Below are 22,812 nucleotides of genomic sequence, written 5' to 3' on the forward strand. Positions count from 1 at the left end.
CGTTTCTTCCGCTATTCTAAACACTTCTTTTCTTTCGTGTGCAACACTTAGCGCTGATTGTCCGTAAAGCAAAACTGGGTTTTTTGTCTGCTGGCTGCACTTTCAGCAACAGTCTAACAACACCTGCCTCTGCTGCTGCTCACCTGGCCAACTTACCCAAAACTACACAACTACCCAACTACCCCACTGCCCGAGTGCCATAAAACAAACTATGTAAAGCCCTTGCATTTTAAGCATTTTCTATTTGTGCACGCAGCTCTTAGAAAGAAAACAACAAAAATGTACACGGACAACAAGAACGCCAGGGCAAACAAGAAATTCTTTGGAGCACATTTTCACTCAACTGTATCTTGCAATTTATGTATCTTTTCCCATCTCTGTCTGACAAATACATCTCTGTTCTCTTTCCACATTCTTCTTTTTACCATCTACACAGCAATCCCAACGAACATCATCGACAGGACTCAGTGCTGCCGGTTTCAAAGGAACGCAATCGTTTTCGCAGCATCACCTGGGAAAATTATGATCCGTTGCATCAAAAATATTTGGAAATAGGTGAGATGCCAAAAGTTGTTCACTTTGCAGTTTATTTCGACTATTTTCGTGTGCACTTCTCATGTTGGCTGGCCTTAAAATGGGAATTTAAATACCTTTCTGCAAAGTAGAACGCTTGCTTCAATGGTTGCGCAAGAAAAAAGATTTTCAAATTTCCAAATACTTCGAATACATGTACTTTAACACGAGACTGACAATTCTTTCTTACATTTTATATGCACAATACAAATGTTATTTTTAAAGTTTATTTAAAAAGAATTTACTGCGATGAAAGATGAACATTAATAAATTGCGAAGTGTTATTAGCAGCTATTACATTTTTATGTCAAAGTATTTTGTATTTTGAAAACAAAAAGAATATTTAAGCATTAAAAAGTACTTTGAAAAAGGATAGTAAGCGAGTGAATTGACTTAAGTACAGATAAATTACACATAACTCACACAATATATTCACATACTTAGAACATAAAAAGATTGTTCAACACAAATTCACCTCTCACATTGAAATGAGAAAAGAATACGCGGAACTGTGAGATGAGAGCTAAAAATTTAGCAGCATCTTCCTTAAAAGCGGCACCAGAAAATGTGAGTATCAAAAGAAGAGAAAAAATCATGGAATCAAATTTAATTTAAATTTTAAAGAAGGCCCAGGCCCAAAAAAAAACCCGACGCGTGCTCAGCAGCCAACTGCGGGGGCTGTTGTGAAATATACGGTGGAAAAGAAAAAAACGTGAAATGGGAGAATGCGGGGTAGCATTACAACGAAAAGAGAAACAAGGCTACACCCGAGTGGCTGTTGAAGGTTACCTACCGGAGATAACACAGAAAAAAAAGGGAAGCGACTATCAAAGACAACTGACAGCCAGCTGCGCTTAGGCATGCTCGACTCTGAGTTACCTCGTAATAAATTTATATTGTACAATTACATGTGTTTCCTAATCATAATCCAAATACCCTTCTAACATCAGTGCTAGGGTATGCGTGTGCCAACCATGAGCGGAGCACATAAAGCTTTATATGTGCTCAAAAATGATGCCTCCGCGTCATGTCAAATGTGTGCAAATGTTATTAAGTTAAAATTTTTCACACCTTTTTTTGTATGTGTGTGTGTGTGTGACGAGCAACTCAGCGACAACGAGACAACAATTCAAATTTTATAAAATGGTGCTACATATAATGGTAATGAAATTTTGAATGCCCTTCAGCAGATGGTGTCTAGCAAATGCATAAAACGAATTTACATGATATATAAAAATATACAAAAATCGAGAGTAAAAATGGCATACAATTTAAGTCGATTCATTCTATACCCTTTCATGTCCTGTTTCACATTTAAATTAAAAAGTTGCCGCTGATTCAATCTTATTGTATTTCAACAACGAAATCATTTGAGGTCTAATTTTATCTTTTGTGCCCTCATGTATCATTTATTGGCAATAACATTTGTATACAGCTAATGCCATTTTGTAAGAGAGAAAGAATTTACCTGTTTATGATTTCGACTGAACGATAATAGATGGCAATTGGACTGTAAACGAAGTACTTTACGCACATGTCGGCATTACGAGCAGTATACATATCAAGTATACGACTGGTATGCAACGTGCTTTGTTCGCTTTTTGTTTGATTTTAATTGAAAGGACTCGCCAACAGCTGACACACTCGTCCCTTTTCACGTCCCGATGTCCATACCGAGAGGGCGTTCTTGAAAGACTTCAACTTCTGCTCAATACCCCTGTCATTGACATACAATACGCACAAAGGATGTAGTTGCAAAGGATTTGTCGACGCCCACGACTGATTGCGAGTTTTGATTTGATATGCTGAAAAAGTGAAATCGAAATCCATTCGATTTCAATCGCATCGAATGGAATAGAATTATGAGAATACACTGCACACATGTGTCGCCACAATCGAGCGAATCGTTCACAAAGGCACATTCCTCGCAGATTGAATCATACACGCACAAACACTCACACACACTCACACACATTGAAAGGCTCACACTCATCATTATTTATGTACATGTCGCTGAAGGTTGATTTCAAAGTTGTGCTGCATAAATTATAAAGAACCTAAGTGTATGCAATATTTATTAACCTATTGACACTCAACGAATGTGGGCTTCTGCTTATCCAAATGCGTTGAAGTGAATCGATGTTTAACAGATTTTTGTATATGACATATTAGTGTAGTGTTTGTACAAAAAATATTTAACATTCCACATTTTCAAAGTTAAACGCTAAGCGTAGCTATCGCAAAGACTTGCCTAAATAGGGACAAAAATAATTAATGGTTTGTTGAATTTTACTTCTACATACATTTTTTAAGTTAGGAATTCATACAAATACTTTTAAGTTAGTCTTACTTTTTAATAAATCACGCAAATATTGAGAAATTTGTTTGATTTCAATTTTGTACTTTAAATGCTGCATTAACAAATTGAAATGAAAAAACTTATCAAGTAAAATATTTATAAAAATCTATGAGCTATGCATTTATAACTGCATCATTAAGTTATTCAGGAAACAAATAGGAAAGCCACACTCGAATGATATTATTCTTAAAATATACCAAAGAAATTCTAAAATATAATGAATGCTATATTTTGGTATAAATATCAAAACATTTTTATTATATTACATTTTGTATTTACAAATTTGAAGAAAGTACTTAATTACTAACCATCGTCATAAGCTAAATGCAATTGAATTATTTAAGTTTCTTGAGAAACGTAGAACAAGACGTGTTGTAAAATATTTCATGTCTTGTGCTTTGATTACTAAATAAACAAACTGGCACGGAAGCCTCTGCTTAGCCCCATTGGCTCAGTCAGGCAAGCAGACAGACAGAAAGGCAGATTGAAGGGAAAGGCTGAACCCAATCCCAAGTAAACCCCATCCAGGCTATGACCTACCTGGCGGCATCTAAAATTAAGCACTTTTATGTCGTTCAGTCAGTTAAATAAACAAGACATCAACATCAACATCAAGCAAGGCAAACAGGCAAATAGGGGATAAGGTGTCCTCAATTGCGAACAGTGTTTCACCTTTCTGGCATGCAAATGTCTTAAAAGGCAACCCAAAGCAAGAGCAACAACAAGAAGAACAACAACAACAACAAGCAACTGAAATAGTTGGCACCAGGTCAATTTGCATGCATGAATACCATCGTATGTCCCATGGTAATAAAGATGTTTACATTAACGCCTTTGTTTTCGCTTTTATTGTCTATTTTTTTGGTATTTCTTTTGAAAATGTCAACACAACGCAACACATCTCGGTGAAGGCATGAAACCGCGCATTAAGAATCACTTTCGAGCTCACCAACTCTCGATTTGGCTGCGTTTAATACCCGAGCTACATCGCGCCGGCATGGAGGATGTGATAGCCCGACACAATCTATTTCGCAATCACGACGATATGGAATTGTACGAGGGACCCGTTAAGCCAGATCCATTTGGTTTGTCAGCTGCCGGCACAACAACAACATCCTCTTCCTCATCGTCGTCGCCGTCGTCGCGTCTTCTGTTTATCGATGAGCAAATGATGGTGAAGAAAGGACGGGTACTGAATGCCTCAGCCTATTTGAATGGCATCCTCGGTGGTGAGTATAACGACCTTTGTACAATACAAATAATGCTGCCAGTTGCTGAGTGTAACTTTTGTAATTGTCTGTAGCAACTAAAAGTCCATCAGCCAGACCCTAGGTTATCTCTAACGGCATTCGAAACAATCAGGCATCTTGCAAACTTGAAAAATTTGCCAAGACTAAAAGTGAAGCTGACATTTCTTAGTTACTACACAAACTAATTTGACCTCAATATTTCAATAAGAATTGTTTCATTAACTGCAAATTTATTTATATTTTGTGTGTAGTTAACTATTTTTTAATTATTTTGAAAGTATTTTTAGCTGCTAAATTACTAATTCTATTGTACATGATTGTGTAGTACAATGAATTTAAAAGAATACAAAACTATAAGACACCATTTCAAATCAAAGTAAACTTAAATTGAAAAGCGAAAATCATACTTTCAAGTTGAAAACTATGTTTTTGACATTCTATAATTACACATGTCAAAAACATAATACAAAGGCATTTACTGACAGCAATCTTAACTAACTTGAGATACAAATAAATATACGCATCTTTAGCATATGTTGACGACAGACACAACATGGCTGAGATTGCCCTTTAGGCAGTTTGGCTAAGGTTTGCTCAATCCCATTGCTTGGACCAAAATGAAAAATTCTATCAATTTAAATCATTTTGCCAAGGGTGACATCACATCCTTCTAAACAATAAAAATTACAAATTATAATTTAAAGCGCAGTTTAGAACCAGCTTTAACTTAAAATACTTATTCAAAATGTTAATATTTGATAGTTGTTGATAAAATCAGAATTTTATTTATTGTTCCTGTTTCACTTGTGGTGCTTGTACTACATTTTAGCAATTCAATTAAATTCCTTTGACCCATTAATGAAATTATTGGAAAATATAAATTTAGCACTCATGAAAATAATTCTGTTATGTATTAAATTGAGTTTAGTTTACACCAACTCGGTGTGAACCGCTTGTTAAACTTTTCTTGTAAATTCAATTCTCTTAAAGCTAAATTCATGAAATATTAATGATGAATTTTATAGAAATTTAATGGATATTTTATATGAAAGCAGTATGTCTACCATTAAAGTAAAATATTTTAATTGTCAGCACTAATAATGCGGAAAGTTGGAAATCTGATAGGCTTGATTTATGATTACTTAGCCAACAAATATCTGAATTTACTGTTGGCTTAACATTTATCTAGCTTTTTGAGCATTACGCATAGTGCTAAATAGGAGTAGTTGTCATATAATTTATCGTATTTACATTAGGACTTTATATCTGAGCGCAAATGGGGCACAAATTTGCGCAGATGTGCAAGTTAAATAACTTGGTAAAGCGAAACAAATCAAATATAACGCATACGCCATGTGGGGTTCGACAAAGGGTTGTGCGAGTCAAATAAATGCGAATTGTAAGGCAACATTGTTGCCAAATATTTTTCTCTCTTATTTTTTCTTTATATTTGTTGTGGTGAAAGAGAGGCCGAGATGAGGGGAGTATGTTGTAGGTCTATTTGCTGTGACTTAAGCATATAGGGAGAGCTCGAAATCAACACTTTAGCTTTGGCTTTTGCAAGAATCAGAAGATTTGTTTACACTTGGCAAAAGCATCGGCTTGGGCTTGGGCCTAGTCTGGCCCTGTCTGTTTACTTCACTTCTGTGGTTCTCTCAAGTTAAATTGCAAATTGCAAAGTTGGCATTTTGTGCCCGGACCATGACGTTTCCATTTGTGTGTGGCCAACTGACCCAACTCGACCCCCAGCTGTGTCGTTTGCTTATTGAAATTGCGTCTGGGGCAGCAGCAATAGCAGCAACAGCACAGAGCCAGACATCTTTTGGCTTTTGAATTTATATTGTGTCGAGTGCTGACTTTTGAAAATGCACTCAACTGTAATCTGTATTAAGTATGTGAATACTTTGGCGTGCGACTTCGGCTTTGCCATTGGCTTGGGCCCTGTTGTATCCTTTCACTCGTATTGTCTGAACAAAAACCAAACATAAATTTGTCGTTTCCATTGCCGTTTGGGCAGCAGTAATTCTAGTTCACTTTGGCACTGATCTTAAGAAGCAATTTAGCATTCTTTTCAGCCACAAATGCAAACTGTGCATAATTTTTATACACTTGCCGCCCAAGCTGAAAAAACTCATTAAGCCAGTTTATATAAAACTCGTTGTAGAACTTTTTCGACACTTACCCTAAATTAACAGCAAACTTTGATGCTGGATGCTCACGATGATGATGATGATGGTTTTTTTTTTCAAACACACTTACTCGCTGCCAAGTGCAACGCCAACTGCGGATACGAGAAAGTCACCAGCGTTGAATGCAACTCAAACATCAAATGTGTGTGGAGAGGGGGGCGTGGCAACTACTCCCGTCGCCGGAGCCGTTTACATTTTCCCTTTTGGCGTATCTCAAAGTCAAAAGTAAGACAGTCAATTTCAAAACCCAAACTCACTCCCTGTGCACACAGCACTTTGACTTGGCCAATACAAAATGCATTAGCTACCAGCATGAGAAAAAGGTTTGGCGCCATGGCCAAGGGGGTTTTAGCCGGGGTGCAGGAGCTGCAGGTTGGTTCCCCCAAGTTACGTCGTGTAAATTAAAAGTTATTGCACTGTTGGCTTAGCCGCAGTCCAAATGACTTGTGTGTACCTTTGACTTTTACTTCTGTCATAAAGTGAGCGACATATAGCGAACGCGAACTTTAATATAAAAGCAGCGAATTAAACTATATATATAATGATAATAAGCTAGGAGTTTAATTAATTTAAGTTGTACTTAAATTAATTGTACTCACAGAATATTAAAAACCAGTGTTGAGCAGCTTTCGAGCGAACGGAGGAATAAAAATTACCTTTTCAGTGGAGTGAACGAACTGAATAAGTTCACCTTCATCACACTTTTTAATTCGGTTCGTTCTTGTTCATACTATATTCACATGTTCCTTTCAATATCGTCCAACTATCGATTGCTATAGCAACACTTATTTTGGCGATATCTGAGTTCAAGTTATATTATAAATGCCTTACAAATTTACTAATAAAATTCTAAATTCAATTATTGAACGAAGAACTTTAAAACAAAGAACTTTTATCGAAAACAAACGATTAACGATTTTGATGAACGAAATAGAACTCACAATGACGAAAAAAATATCGAACGAACGAAGAGAACAACTTTCATCACTGACCAAAAATAAACGAGCGAACTTATTCAGTAAATTGATCTATGTTTACATTATTATCGACTATCTATTCTATGAATTAGAAGTAGACGGACTTTCGCGTAATATCAGTTAAGGTATTCGTTACCAACATATTTTAATGTTTGTCTTCAGAAACCATTTTTCTTACTTGGTATTTATTAAAACATTCCTACGAATATGCTTTAAAATTCCCGATCCTTACTCAAAGCAAGGTCTATTTAAGTTCAGTTAAAAAAACAAAAGTATTTAAACTGTCCACAAAGTGAAGTGTCCAACTTAAGGACATGAAAGTTAAGACAGCCGGAGAATAAGTTTGGCACTGACAAAAAAAGATTATTTCAGCCACAAGCTACAGCAGTGCTATCTGAGTGCAACCAACTAATCAGCAAAGCAGCGTATCCAAGCCAAACAAACAGGCGAGACGCACCCATAAGACTTGTGGTGGCAACATCCCTTCGGAGTATACAAAATGTTCGTTTCAATTAGTGCAAAAGATAGAAATGCGGCAAAACAAACTCGCCTAAAAAAACAAGAGCAAAACAGATAGTATGACAGAGACAGAGAAAAAGTGGGAAAAAGATCCGAGATAGATGCACGATGATGATAGAATGTTGGAAATGCGACAAACAGCTGTCAGTGTGACAGTCGAGGACACTAAGCCGGGCAAGGACATGACAGGCCACCGACACCGTCAGCATAACCAACACCAACATCCAAAGAGCAACTGTCTCCCAGTGTCATATAGACTCGACATACTTTGCCAGCTATGCACCTTGGGTTCTTGTCGTCACCTTAGCGCCATGTCGTGACTTTGGACAACAGAAAAACGCGAGTCCAAAAAAATGTGAAAGAGCAAGAGAGAAAGATAGAGAGAGAGAGAGAGCAAGCGAGAAAAGCATGCAACTAAAAGCCAAAATATCTACGAAAGCAAAGTCGCCGTAAACAAAGAAACCGCACAAATCGAAAAACCAACTGCAAGAGCAGCAAAAAAACCTGGTGAAAAACAGTTGAATAGTTGAGCAGTTGAACAGTTGAAGTTGAAGTCGGTCAGAGAAGGAATGGCATCGCATCGCATTGCACAGAAATGGTAATGGAAATGGAAATGTGTTGAAGTGTCCAGGCTCTGCTCAGCTTTTCTTTCGCCTTCTCTGCCTTTGTATCCCAGACTTTCTTTGAACTTTGAAGTGTTGTTGTGCGCCAGCGTTCAGCTCGTTGGTTATGCTGAATCGCTCAAGTTGTGTCTCGCAGCAACACGAAGACTGGGATTTGGAGGGCAAAGCCACAAGCATGCGCCATTGTTTACTAACGCCGGTGGATGCACATTAGAGATCTATTTGCATGGAAATCACAAGGGAAATATGTTCTTGGTATGGATTAGAATTCCAGTTATATTTCGAGAGCAACTTGAGGACTATTTTTGGCCAGTTAAAGTGCCAAGTGTGAGAACTAAACAAAAGAAAGTTATTTTTGGCTCATCTCTGACCGCATTCACCACAAGTATATTGTGAATGGTGAATCTTATAGAAATGTCTGTCTTAAGTTTGTATACTAAATCAATTTTATTTATCTTATTTCGTTAACATCCGTTTACTATACATTTCTCTGTTTATTTTAAATCAAGGACAGCAAATAGTAAAGATTAGTTTTCAAAAATTAAACCACAAAAATTCTTTCAGATGTGGCAAAATGCAATGTACACTTATGATTTTTATACAATAATCTATTCCAATTTTTATTTTGAGTTTTTATTATAGAATTTCAATTTAAATTAATATATATACCAATAGAAACAATTTTCGCATTTGTATTATTAAAATACAATATCATAATTTACAATAATATTCTTTAACAAAAATTACAACATTGGAATACAATCGTATTCCAATAAAAATCACAACAGTTCCTATCGCTATTCGGAATCGATAAGAACTTAAAAGGCTTCACAAGTTTTTATTATGGCACATTTTAAATGCCACATATATTATAAAGCAAAACCCATTCAGCTACAAGTAAATTGCTCTGCTCCCTCAGACTTGAATAACTTTAAGTTTAATCGAGCTTCAACTTGAGCAGGAGACTGCTTCCATACTTTTAAGTCTTCACTCAAGGAAAGTCCTCGTTTCTCGTTTTGTTTAGCCTCAATTTTATAGAAAAGTGAAGAGAAAGTAAGCAACTATGTATTTGCTGTTTGTCAAAGATGTTTTTTCGCTTAAAGCTGAAACTAAAATGCCGAAAGTTGTTGAATATAAATTCGTAAAGGGAAATGTTTTTGTGTTTTTGGTGAGCTTTAAGCAGAAAGCCTGTTGACGAAATGTCAAACTATAAGCCATAATAAGTCGCCGCAAATTGAAATATCGCCCGAAAGTTGCGCTAGGTAATCACCTCTTAAATGCCCGCTCCCTGGAGAGGTTAGCATCAGCTGCTGCCGCTGATATCTAATTTATGCAAGGTCATTTAATTGAGGCTACACAGCATTGCAAACAATTTTGCATGCCAAGCATTTGACTTGGCCAAGGGGAGATTTGTGGGAAGAGAGGTGGGGCAGCAGTCATTGGGGCATTTGTAACCTAAGTTGATTTTATGGTTGGCTTTTTTGTCATTCCACTAATTAAAGGCACATTAAGCATTAGGCAGCAGTTGCTTCAGCTCTCTAGACCAGGCCAAGGCAATCTCTTTTTGGCTCGAGCTCGAGCCTGGGCTCCGGCTTCGGCTACGGCTTTGGTTATCTGCCTCAAGTTGCTACGGCCATGTGTCCTCGTACATAATTATCTAGGGTCCTTGAACGCATGCGACGCTTGTTGAGGGCGACTTTAACTCAAGCAACCGTTGGTGCTTCGTCCATGCAATAAAACGAAAACGAAATTAAAATAAAAATTAAAAGGAATTAAAATAGAAATTTCCCAGGGTCCAAAAAAGCAAAAAAAAACATAGAAAGAGAAAGCGTATTTCAACTTGAAAATAAATGCAAAATGGAGCGTTTTGATAAAAAGCTTACGGTGGGGCATTTAGAAATGCTCGACTAAGCTACAACAAGTCTGTGGGGGTGTGTGTGTTATTTCCATCTCAGCTACCCCTCTCTTAAATATATATGTATATAGTATATAGTATACGTGTATGTATTCCTCTTTGCTTGGGGTCGCAACTTATCTGGTTATGCCATTTAGCAAAAGGGGGGTCTCTGGTCCCCCAGCTTGTGAGAGGGGCGTAAAGTGTTTGCTCCTTAAGTCCGTCAAGTGACAGGTTGAGTGTTTTCAAATTGCCATACACCGTCAGAGAGACTCGGACCATTTGGGGTTATAAATAAAGTAAAGCGATAGAAGACAATCACTGACCACTCATATTTGTTGTTGTCTTGCAGCATAGAAGATTTAATCTACTTGTACACTCCACACGTGCGAAGTGATTAACTCTACTTAAATGTGAAATGTGCCATCTGCTCATGACACTAGTCGGAGGAATTAAGAGTGAAAACAGAGTCGAGGGTGAAATTTATAAAAACAGCTTAGATACTCGTGTACCAGAAAAAGGGAAACTTTTCGTTCAAAAATTGTTAAATTATTTAGGGACCAATTTGCTGACTATCGAGTAGAGAAATAAATATTATTAATAATAATAGTATGACTTTCAAAAATGATTTAGATCTAGCGACTTTCCTCTAACTCATGCCAGAATCATTGTAAATGTTAAATGTGCTGTAATAAGTATTCCTAAACCACTTTAACAAATTTGCGACTTACATTTTTTTCCACAAATAGAATTTTAACAAGTAACAAAGATACAGTGGAGGGTGCTCGGCTGTGAGATACCCGGTATTAATTTTTTTATAAAAGCAAAAAGTTTTCTTTTATAAATTTACAAAAATTAATATTCTGTAAACATTCGGAAATATGTACATATATCGAAAACTATGTTTGTATATCAATATACTATTACATACAAAATATACTATATAGCACAAAATAGACCAGATTGTCCAAACAACTTAGACTTGACTGCCGTTTTTATAGCCACTACCCATAGGATGCCTTCTTCTACATGTTTCATACATTTCCTTTGGGCACAAAGTTGTAATACCCTTCTGCCCTAAGAGTATCGGGTATAGAAATGTATAAAGGCAACATCTCCACTGTTTAATTTTTATCCAGCGAAAAGGTATTTACTGAATGTCAAAAAAGTTGACAAAGGCAGCAAAATTCAACGAATTATGAAATATTTCAGAGGTAAATAATTCGTACTCAAATCGGTCTAACTGGTTATTCAGAAAGAAAATGCGTATTATTAAATGCGAATGCGATTTAAAAATGTAAATTGGGAAGGCTCTCCAGCGCTACTTGGCAGCTGCAAGAGTTCGCACAAGTTATTGAGAAGAAAAAATAAATAAATAAAGTGAACAACAATGCGAGGCATATTCGAAAAGTGCTTATTATTAAGGCACTCGGGTTGATTGTCTAAATATTTATGCAAAATACGTGCACAAGTCTTTAATCTCGTGCAGAACTTTTGTCGAATTGTTTGATATGCAGAAAATTGAAAAGCAAAACTTTTCAGACAGACTTTTCGACATCGACACTCACATGCACACACACAGACACAAACAAACACCGAAGAGAAAGAAGTATGTAAGGATACACACAAGGATACTCAGTCTGTGAAGTCTTGGCATAAAACAATGCGAAGCGTAGGTAGCACTTGAGCCACAGCAACAAGACGGACTCGAAACAAGGGAACAACAAACTGAAGAACAAAGCAACAGCAACAGCAACTACAACTAACGTACAACAAGACACTTGAGCACATTGACAAATACATTTTCAAGGAAGTGAACTTCAAAAGCATTTGTTTCTTGTTTCGCAGACGTTTGCAGTCCAATTTTGTATTTACATGCATGCCATAAAATAAATACAATACAAAAATGGCAAGCAGCAGCTAAAGCTCATTCAACAAACAAATGCTTTACTCCAAATATTTGATAAATAATATATGATAAATATGAAGGAATTTAAATTCCTATTAAATCCATAACATGCACTTGGCACAAATCTCTACTCAAAGAAAATTTTAAAGTTCTAAATTACCTTATTGTTATTGAGCTCGATAATATTACAAATGTTACATTACTTGAGATATTTCAAATAATTCTTGAAAATTAAATCAAAGATTATAAATATGCTAATCTCAAGGTATAGTCGATTACTTTAGATCAACCAAATCACTTAAAAGCTTTTCAGTCTGTCTTTTTTTCGAATAAAGTTGCATCAGGTTTCGACTCCATATGATAGACTAAAAAATTAAATGAATAAAATATCGATTTAATCATATTTACAATGCAAAACGGTCTTCAAATAATTGTTTCACACAAAGAAAAAGATTGTTTGCAGCATTTTAAACAATTTAAACAAATTTTCATTTTGAAAAATGTATTATTTATTCATTGATTTGTTAAAAATAATATAACTAGATTTAATTGAAATGTAATACTAGTTAAAAATATTAGAATATTTTGCAAATACAAATATTTTCTATATCAAAAGTGAGAAAGTTACAGCCAACTGTGAGATACCCGCTCCTCTTTTTCAATAAAACCATATTCTAAAAATATACCGAATTCGTATACCGAAAATATATACTAAAGCATACCGAAGGCTAAAATTCAAAATTTATATAGTACAAAATATACCAGATTGTCAGCTAAATCTACTAAGAATCAGCAGAATATTAAAACTACCAAAGAGTACCATGATTATTAATTTAATGTCAATCTATTGAATTATTATGAAATAGCTTTAATAGCAGTTATTGTTAATACTATGGCTTCAATTTAAGTCTATTGTCTATGTTTATTTAACACAAACACAAACGTATCTATAATTGCATAACGTGTTTATGTTTATGCAGAGGCAGTCACATGGCTCGTATGCGTCATAAGTCAAGTTGTGGCAATTTATAATTGCCTAGCTGCAGCCGTAAACAACTTGCTCATGCAATAAATTCATATTCATATCTTGCTCTATCTCTTCATCTCTCTCTGTCTCTTTCACTCGATGTTACTCACTAATTCTCCTTCTTTGTCTATTTCCACACACATGTAGTGAGCACCGTGGAGCCCAACAACATGTATACGACATGTATACCAATTGGTGGCAATTATACGGGCAACGGCGGTGGCGTTTTTGCGCCAACAACCCTGGCGAACGCCTCAACGGACACACTGGCTTCCGGTTTCGAGGCAGCCGGATATGCGGCCTACTCAACGGCTCTGAGCGTAACGATTGCCATCGGTTGCAGTCTGCTCATATTGAATGTGCTGATATTCGCCGGTGTCTACTATCAGCGCGACAAGACACGGCTGGAGGTGAAGACACTGCAGAAGCAGTACCAGCAGCGGGGCATGCATCAGCAGGTGCCGTATCCGCCGGAGCCCATAAAGCATGCCCACTATCACATGGGACACTCGCAGAGCTCCAATGTGATTGTCGATGTGGAGAGCCATGGCCAGGACACGGCGGGTCAGGCAGCAATGCTGTTGCAAGCGGCTGCCGCTGCCGCTGCTGCAGCCAACGAGGCATCCAAGCCGCCGCCTCCTCACATATGCGCCAACACGGGGATGCAATTGACTAGCCAGCAACAGCAACAGCAGCAGCAGCAGTCAACAAGTCAGCAGGATGGCACAAAAATGGTCGACAACTTGGCCAATGTCACCTACAGCACCAGCAGCAAACAACAGCAGCAGCAGCAACACCAACAACACCAGCAGCATCAACAACAACAACAGCAGCAGCAACGTGAACATATGCAAATCAAGAGCATGAGTGTTGCAGGCGGGACACAGACCTTTGGTCGTGGTGGCAACGCTGGCAACAACAGCGGCGCTAATGTGCCAGGCAATGCTGTCGGAGTTGGGGTTGGGGTCGGAGTCGGAGGTGGAGGCGCCTCGGTTGTTGTATCGGGCAACAGTGTTAGCTACAATCCGGGCCTAATGACTTTGCCGAAGGCAAGCCAATTGCATCATGCAGCAACTTTGAATTATGCCCGCAACACGGCCGCATTGAATCTGGCTGGCGGTGGCACCGCACTTGTGGACAGCCGCGGCAATGTGCTGTTAACCAGCACAGCAACTGGCGGCAACAGCAACGTCGTCGGTGGCGGGGGCGGCGGTGGCGGTGGCGATTGCATGACGCTGCCACGCAATCTCAATTTAGCTGCAGCCGGGCGACATAATCCCACGACAGGTGAGTTAACAAAACAAAAACATTTAGCCATGATTGCAAACAACCTCAAATCCAATTGAACGAATGGATTTCTCAAGAAGATGAAAGTGTTTTTATTTCTTTTTTTTTGCTTTCTACGTGCCATATTGATGCAAGAAATGCAAACAAAAAAATGCTGAAAACACATGCTGCTGCCTGCTGCATTACAGTGGCATGTTGCAGTGGCAGAAGGAAACAATATTGCGGACAGGTAGCAATCAAGCTAAAATATGATAAGATTTCATTTCATTATGAAGTGCTTTACTCGCTTCTCTTCCGTTTTCGTTTTCGTTAACGTACTCGAAATGTGCTTAGCTTGCATTTGTGAACATCGATTCGATTTAGGTGGATAATCAAGCTAAAGCTTCCACTTCAGCCACAATACTTGAAATGGGAAATTGTGCTAGCAACTTATGTGATTGGAAATACACATTCGTAATTTAATGGGATTTCATTGCGATTATTGCAAAAAAAAGATGAAAGTAAATGAAAAATATTTCTAAACTTTAAGCGCCTTTTCATTTATACTTTCTATGAGATGAGTATTAAATTTACATGTGAATTATTTCATTTAAAAAACAGAGTGTTGGCAACAACAGCAATCAATGACTTGGCATAAGGTAGGCGAGCATTATATTTAGTAAATGGGGCAAACACACACTCTCGCTCTTCGTATGTATAAATCCACTTTTGAAAAAAACACAGCTGGTGGTCGGGCTGCTTGTTAGAGGTTGCCAAACAAAGAGAAATATTTGAAAAATGAATGACATAGCAAAATATGGTGAAGGAGCGCCATACACATAAATATCCTGCAAAATCACCCGAAGCTAACAAAAACATTGCTCAATCAAACTGAATGACCTTCGTTCTGGGTCTGACAAGACCGACAACCGAAACCCGAAAAACGAAAACGAAAAGCGAAGCCCCCTCTGGCTAAACCCAAAAATATGTCCGCGTGAAAATTGAAATTGTACTAATCAGCCACAGAGACCACCGCCCAGGCAAAAAATAAAATAAAAAAAAAAAACAAAAAGCAAACCCCCCCGAATGGTTGAAAGCTGTGTTGCGTTTCTCATTCAAACAAAATATCCGGCAAAGCCAACAACAACGAACGACAAAACAAAAAAAAAAAGAGAGCGGAGAACAAATAAACAAGAGCGGAGAAAACATTTACGCTTCGCTTAAGTTCAACGCACTTCTGACTTTTGACCACAGTTTTGCCGTCTGACAGCAGACGGAACCAGTTCTGGGTTCTGGCTAAAAGCAACAGCAAAACAGCAGAGCCATCAGCATCAGGAGTAGATTTGTATCCGTTTGTTCAGGCTTCGTCCACATCCTTCTGTTGCTGCGCCTGTTTAGCTGATGGTCACAACGGAAATTGTTGTACAAATTATGCTTCACTGATTGCCAAGGTTTTAACGGAATTTTATACCCTGTTCTTCGATGCTTTCAAATGGGTATTAAGCGTTTATTGCTTTCAAAACTATTAAAAAACTTCTACTGGTTATTGTAATTTAATTTGCTATTTTTGCTACATTTTTAATTCATTTTAACATATAAATTATTCTTTTTGAGTACGTAAAAATGCAAATTTGGTCTTATAAAGATTTTAATATCAATCACAACGGATTTACTATGCAACTAATTAACATAACAAGATATAATATAAATACTTTAATATATTTTAATGAAAATACTCCAAGATTTTATTTATTAGCTTCCTTCACATATTTACAAATTAGTTTATTGTTTTGAAAAACCACTCTTTTAATTAACAATATTATTCAAACTAATATTTATTTTATTTAATTTTATTCAGTATTGTGTTTTCTTGTTTTTCACAAATTAACAATTTATATTTAGAATCGCCATAAAAAATCTGTTTTACCAATTGCATTTAATTAATTAAATTCTATGTTTATATGTATTTATTATTTATTTTCTTGAATAACACATTTCGAACACATATCAGTTTTTTATACATTTTCTATAGTCGTCTTTTTGGGGCACTCGCCAGTTTATTTACAGGTTAGTTTGTAGTCCAAATAACAACTAGTTTTTCTTTTTTTCCCCTATTCTCGTTGACGTCCTGTTTCTCATATTTTTTGTGCTTGTGCTTGTGCTTGATGAGCTGTTAAATGGCAAATGTGAATTGCAGTTGTGGCAAGTTATTGACAGTTTTTCTCAGGCAACACGCTATGAAGTCGTAACGGGGCACTTCAAAAAATATGCCCGCAACAATAAATTTCCAGTCGAGCTGCCGTGACATCTGATAAATTTGATTGTCCCGACAAAAATACGACAAGCTGCATTCCCCAATAGTCGTCGGGTCACGATATGATCGAAACGATAAGATTTTCAATTTCAATCGGAGGGCAATTTAACGATTAGACTTTTCTTCATGGCATACACTACGTATGCGCAATAATTTTTGGCTATGCCAAGTACCAAGCAAATCAAAATCGTCTTGTCTGTGGCCATAAAACGTTAACATTGCCTTTAGTTATTACTTTCGCGCATAAAAACAATAAAAACGGCATAAAACTGTTGTTAGTTTAATGCACGGGACTTGCATAATAAAATGAAAACATTAACTAACTGAGCTCTCTATCCGAGATGTGTTGTGTTGTACAATACTACGAGGGTCAAGTGTACGTAGCTTCGAAAGAATTATGTTATTTTTATTGTGGCACCCGCAGTGATGCAGGAGGCGACCCGTGAGAGGGTCTCGCAACTGTTGTTGACATTTTGTCCATAAATAAAATTTCAGCAATCGATAGCAACAAATAACAAATATTCTCTCGACCCTTACCTGACTGCCTGCCTGCCTGGCTGCCAATTTGCAATTGTTTTCATGGACTGTTTATAAAAGTGGCGCGCGATAAGCCATAACAACCCCAAAAACTGCTTTTACTGTCGATGAGTTTGCACATCCCATCATGTAAATACATATAATATATATGTATACGAGTGTGTGTGTGTGTGTGTGTGTGAATGTGTGGTTCGAATGTTCGGTAATCAAATTACCACAGAACGGAATTCAATGTGCTCTGTAGCAGAAAATTTAATAAAGTGCTTGCACATGAATATGAGCATTTCGATATATTGTTTGCACTTATCAATTTTGTAGTGCAAAACTAATTGTCAAGCAATATAATCATTCGGCGAATTGAGAAGAACCGTTTAACAATAGTCTAATTACTTTATCTTCACAGTTTTTGTAAATTTAAATTGTTATAATTTATAATTACCTATTAAACTATAATTAGTAACATAATTTAAAATCTTTTATATATTTTAAATATACATACATATATGAAGTTTATAACTGACATTTTGATTGGATAAAGTTTCTTAGCTGTGAACGTGGTTAGCTTCATTTTAAATTTCAACTATAAAAATTTAAACTCAAATTTATGTTCATCTGAATTCTTAAATTTTTAAAAATCTTTTAATATATTTCAGTTTAATAATTGAATTTATTGATATTTCTCTTAAGGTATAACTAAGCTAGTTCACATTCATTTAACACTCATAAAAACAACTTAAAACATTAGTTGTCTTCATTAAAAGGTTTTTTAAAGTCAAAACTTAAATTCAAATTTACATCTGTATTTTTGTTTTTACACATACATCAAAAATTTTATTGAACTCTTAAGATGTTTGAGATTGTTAATTCAATTAAATTATATTCATCTTTAGTTAGAAGTAAGTAGGTTCTCAAAATTACCATTCTAAAATAATTTTTTGCTTGTTGTAATGTTGATTAGATGATTTTTGATTATTTAATATGTGGGATAATTGTTAATACATAATATATACAAAATACTGCTTCCTGCTGACGACTAACAGTAGCTGCTGCGACTGTTTTCCTTTTGACGACTGATGATACCGATAACCTTGTGCTTATTGACTAGCTAATCCCAACAGATACCTATAGGGCCTATCGACTAGCTTCCACCTCTATTACATTTATAAGTTTGACAAAGTATCTGAAAAGAATTAATAAATAAGAATTCAGAGTTTCACAACTGAATTCGAAATATATTTTTTAGAAATGTGAATTTTTAGTATTATATGAAAATAAAAAAATAAATAAATAGACAAAAATGAAAATTTTTGTTTTGATACTAACTTGAAACGAACTTTTGCTTAAATCTTTAATTCTAATTTCAACAATTCCTTATATTTTGATATCTCTATTATCTCTTAATATAAAATAAAGAGGTTTATTTTACTCGGATAATCAAACTTATTGATTTTCCTCTTTAAAATTGACTTTGTTAAGACGGTTTAATATTGAGGAAATGTCTTCACATCCGTTTCCTTTTAACATTTTGGCAAATCGTTAAGCTTAGTTCGATTTCTGTTGATTGTATTTCCATCTTACACCTGCCGATGCATTCAAGTGTGCTTAACGTCATACCTTTCATGCCCATTGACGCGCAAATTGTGCAGAATATTTTGCAGAATCTCATCTCATATGCAGGCAAAACGTTAGAGAATTTCCATCATAATTCAGCCACTTGAGCAGGTTTATGCACTTTGCAAGTGCAAGACTCTAATTGCTGTTCGATAACGATGGAGTTCCGGCGAAAATTGTGTAGTGAAAACAATAATCTTTCTCCAAAATATGAAATCAAATATAATCAACGTGTTTTTCACTCACCGCCGATTGTTGTTGCTGTCGTAGCTGATTTAATTTTACACGACGCGCCTTAGCGGAAGCGGAAATTTTGTAGTGGCTAAGTGGGTGGGGCGGATGGCAAAGTGGTTTTCAGTACTTCAGTACTGCTTCTTGCACCACTCTCAGCGTCTCGGCTGTGGCTGCGGATAAAGCTCGCCACTCGACGCCATTATTATCGGCGCTGTCGTCAGGTGCTCGCATTGCCGGAAGTGGCAAGTGCGCTCCTCTTCTGCTTCTGCTTCTGTGCTTGGCATTCTCGGCGCTCTCTGCATTATTTATAATTATTGCGAATTTTCATATAATTATGCGTGGGCGCATACTTCTTCTTGTTCTTCTTGGGTGGCACAGGCAACCAGCCAGAGCCGGAGCCAGAGCCCAAGCCCGAGTCCATCTGGTTGGCAACTTTCTTTTCAGTTATTTATTTAAGCAGCATATTTCTCATCTTCTCACAGACCATAAATATTAAAGTCAACTACAGTTTGAGTCCGTGCGAAAATCCTTGCGTAATTAATGTTTGTTCTGAGATTTTTGGCTGCCAGCTTTCCACGTTTTTATTTTTTATTATTATATTCTTCGCATCGTTTTTTGGTTTTTTTTTTTTTCTCTTTCGGTTGCTCTGTGCACTCAAGTGGCACATTAATTTGTGTTGTTGCTGCTCTTGTATTTACTGTCTGAAGCTCTTGGATTATACAAAATGCTAACGTTGTTTAACGGCAGTTTAATGCCTCATTACGTTTAGTTCGTTTATTTGAACCTTCTTCAAGATGGGGAAGCATGTTTGACTTCCTAATAATCATTACACGAAGTCAACTTATAATTATGCACGAGTTAAAGTTTCATTTTATGTATGTAAAATGTGCGTTGTTTTTAATCGATTGAGACGGCTTTCTATCGTTTTGTTAAATTACAAATATTTATAAGTTGTTAATTGCTATTTGTACACGGTGAAATCTAATAATAAGTTTATTCTTAGAAACACATAGCTTTTTAAAATTTTGTTGTTGATTGTTGGAAAGCAAAATATTCGCAAATAATGAACAAGTTAGAAATGCATTTAAAAATTGATTTTGTGTGAAAAAGAATATACAAATTGAACATGTTAGAAAAACTTTAGATGTGAAATAATATGCAAATTTAATGCCAACAATAGTAAATCGATGTAACACAACATTGAAAATTGAGCGAATACTACAAAAGTATTTTTTTTAAATAACTTCTACAATTTTTATCTGATTGCAACCAAATTTTCAAGAATCATAAATACTATATGTATTATGGTATGTTCTCGGCTCTTGTTTAAAAATAATACCCTAGCGGGTATATGAAGAAAATAAAAAATGAAAAAAATGAAAATTAGGAAATCACAGGCAAAAATAGAATTTTTAAGATTACAATATTTTGTGACAGATTCAGAGAATCGTTTTTCGCATACAAATGTAAATGTAATTCAATTTTATATGATAGGCATTTTTTATTTTTATATGAGACTGGCAGATTAGAATCTGAAATTACTGAAGTAGAACAAATGAATGCCGCCTTTTAGCGGCCTTTAGACTTATTAAGTAAAAAACGTTTTGTTGCCAAAATTTTGATTAGAGACATTCCGTAAGCTACAAACAAATTCATCTGCAAAAGTTTTGATGTGTAAAAAACAATCATTGGAGAGCGCAGAGTCAGCGCTTCTCGACCGTAATCATTTTTTTTTTTTGTTGTTTTTTGTTGGCCAATGCCCGATTCGATCTCGAGTTAAGCGAAGCTATGGCATAGTATTCTTGTTATGTGCTACTTTTCAATTTATTCGAAATGCGGCCAAACAAAATAGCAAACTTTGCATACGATTCGCAGTAAATTCAAAAGCTGCCGTCAAACAAAAAAAAAAAGCCGCCAGCAAAAATCAACCAAATTGAGTAAAACAATGAAGCGTAAACGATTTTTGCTGACATGTGTGTGCGTGCGCCTCTGTCTGTGCGTGTGTGTGTGTGCGTGTGTGTGGTATGTAAGAGCTTGCTGAATATAATAAAAATAAAGCAGCAAACAAAAGGCAAACGCGACTCGCCTGCTAAGCCCAACACGAGTAAGTACAAGCAAGTACACAATGCGGAAAACGACAAAGAGAGAGAGAGAGAGAGAGGGAGAGATGAAGAAGACAGAGAGAGCAGATAGACGCAGACCCTGACGTGACGTGATTGTCATCCACATTGTCAACGTCAGGCGACAAGCGGCTGGCAGACTGGGAAAACGGGAAGCGACACACAGGAACATAAACAGCTTCATACAAATGTTATTATTGAAATTTCAACAGTGGCAAACACGCACACACTGAAATCGTTTATCACACATACGCCGTGTGCGCCGGGCCCGGCCGAGCTGCAGGAGAAGACAAAAGCAAAAGCACAAAAACGAAAAAGATGATGAAAAATCTATTTGCAAAGCAGCCAAGGCATAGAGGAGCTCTTGCCGCCTCCCTCAATCAAGTTTGTCGCCCCCTTTGTCCCCTAACCACATCGTTTCCATCCTTCTCTATCTCAGTCTCTGGCCATATTTATGCCGCCGCCCTCAACATATGTTTGCTGTCTCTTTGGAGCCAAAAAAAGAGAAAAATGTATTCTGAGCCTCCACATTGAATCTTTTCAGTATTCGATCTTTTTTGCGTTTGCTGTGGCTTGTGATGTCGCAGTTTTGTGTTTTCCTTTCGCTTTCGCTTACGCTTTTCCCTTAGTTTTATTATTTGCTTTACATCTCACACTCTCTGCACTTTGATGACTGACCGAACAAGGGGCATACAAATGTCACTTTTCATGTAGTTGTGGTTCATTCTTTGTCAAGGGGATGATAGTTTTGCTTCGTACTTTCCCTTTTCTCGTCTTGTTATGTCGCAGTCCCAATTCCAAATCTCGTACTCCATTGTTGCTCTGCATTGCGCAGCTAGTTAGATAAGACAATATTATTTTATTGCCCGGGCAGAAGGAAAGCCCACATCCACATCCACATTCACATTGGGGCATCCTTAGTGGTCAACGATGACAGCGAACCAATGTACATTGTGGCCCCAGTAAGCCACACAATTTGGCGTAATAAAGGGTCTGCTTTAAGGCTGCGGTCCGTTCGACATATATATACTATATATGTACTATAGCAAGAGTGCTTGTAAGTTGTAGGCTACAAATATTTTGATTTAATTTCCTTTCAAAAAGTTTACTGCTCTCATTTGCTATAAAAACAAGTGAAGAACCCTTCTTAAAATTAATCCACAAAATTTCTGCGACGTCGAAATAAATTCGACTATTTTTAGTCTTGAATATTTCATTTGCCTAATTCACAAATTCATTCTGATTTACTATATATGTACGAATATAGTAGTTAAATTTAAATAACTTTGTTAATAGTCTCTTTCTTGCTTAAATTCAATGAACGTCATTTGATGACCTATAAATTGAATTCGAAATTTTTAGATGCAATTGTAACAAGGCACATTATAACTTAATTATAAAAATTAGAGC

General features: G+C 36.5%; 1 protein-coding gene and 1 long non-coding RNA gene across 11 annotated transcripts in view; one reads left to right on the plus strand and one right to left on the minus strand.

Annotated features, from left to right (window-relative positions):
- The window catches only part of LOC133836016 (neuroligin-1), an 85,519-nt gene that overhangs the window by 18,258 nt on the left and 44,449 nt on the right, over positions 1-22,812 (plus strand). For 8 of the 10 annotated variants that reach the window (XM_062266279.1, XM_062266280.1, XM_062266277.1 and 5 more), the window contains 3 exons: positions 437-555; positions 3,844-4,161; positions 13,468-14,607. In XM_062266279.1, the coding sequence (XP_062122263.1) occupies positions 437-555; positions 3,844-4,161; positions 13,468-14,607 (1,577 nt within the window). Of the gene's footprint in view, positions 1-436; positions 1,141-1,197; positions 1,411-3,843; positions 4,162-13,467; positions 14,608-22,812 lie in introns of those variants that run through there. The other 2 variants (XR_009893674.1, XR_009893675.1) reach the window with 2 other exon arrangements.
- LOC133836020 (uncharacterized) lies at positions 223-740 on the minus strand. The gene is made up of 2 exons (XR_009893676.1): positions 651-740; positions 223-511 (listed from the first exon to the last, which is right to left on the minus strand). It is a non-coding gene; the product is annotated as an uncharacterized LOC133836020 (long non-coding RNA).

The sequence above is a fragment of the Drosophila sulfurigaster genome, chromosome 2R (assembly GCF_023558435.1).
Source record: "Drosophila sulfurigaster albostrigata strain 15112-1811.04 chromosome 2R, ASM2355843v2, whole genome shotgun sequence".
NCBI lineage: Eukaryota > Metazoa > Arthropoda > Insecta > Diptera > Drosophilidae > Drosophila > Drosophila sulfurigaster.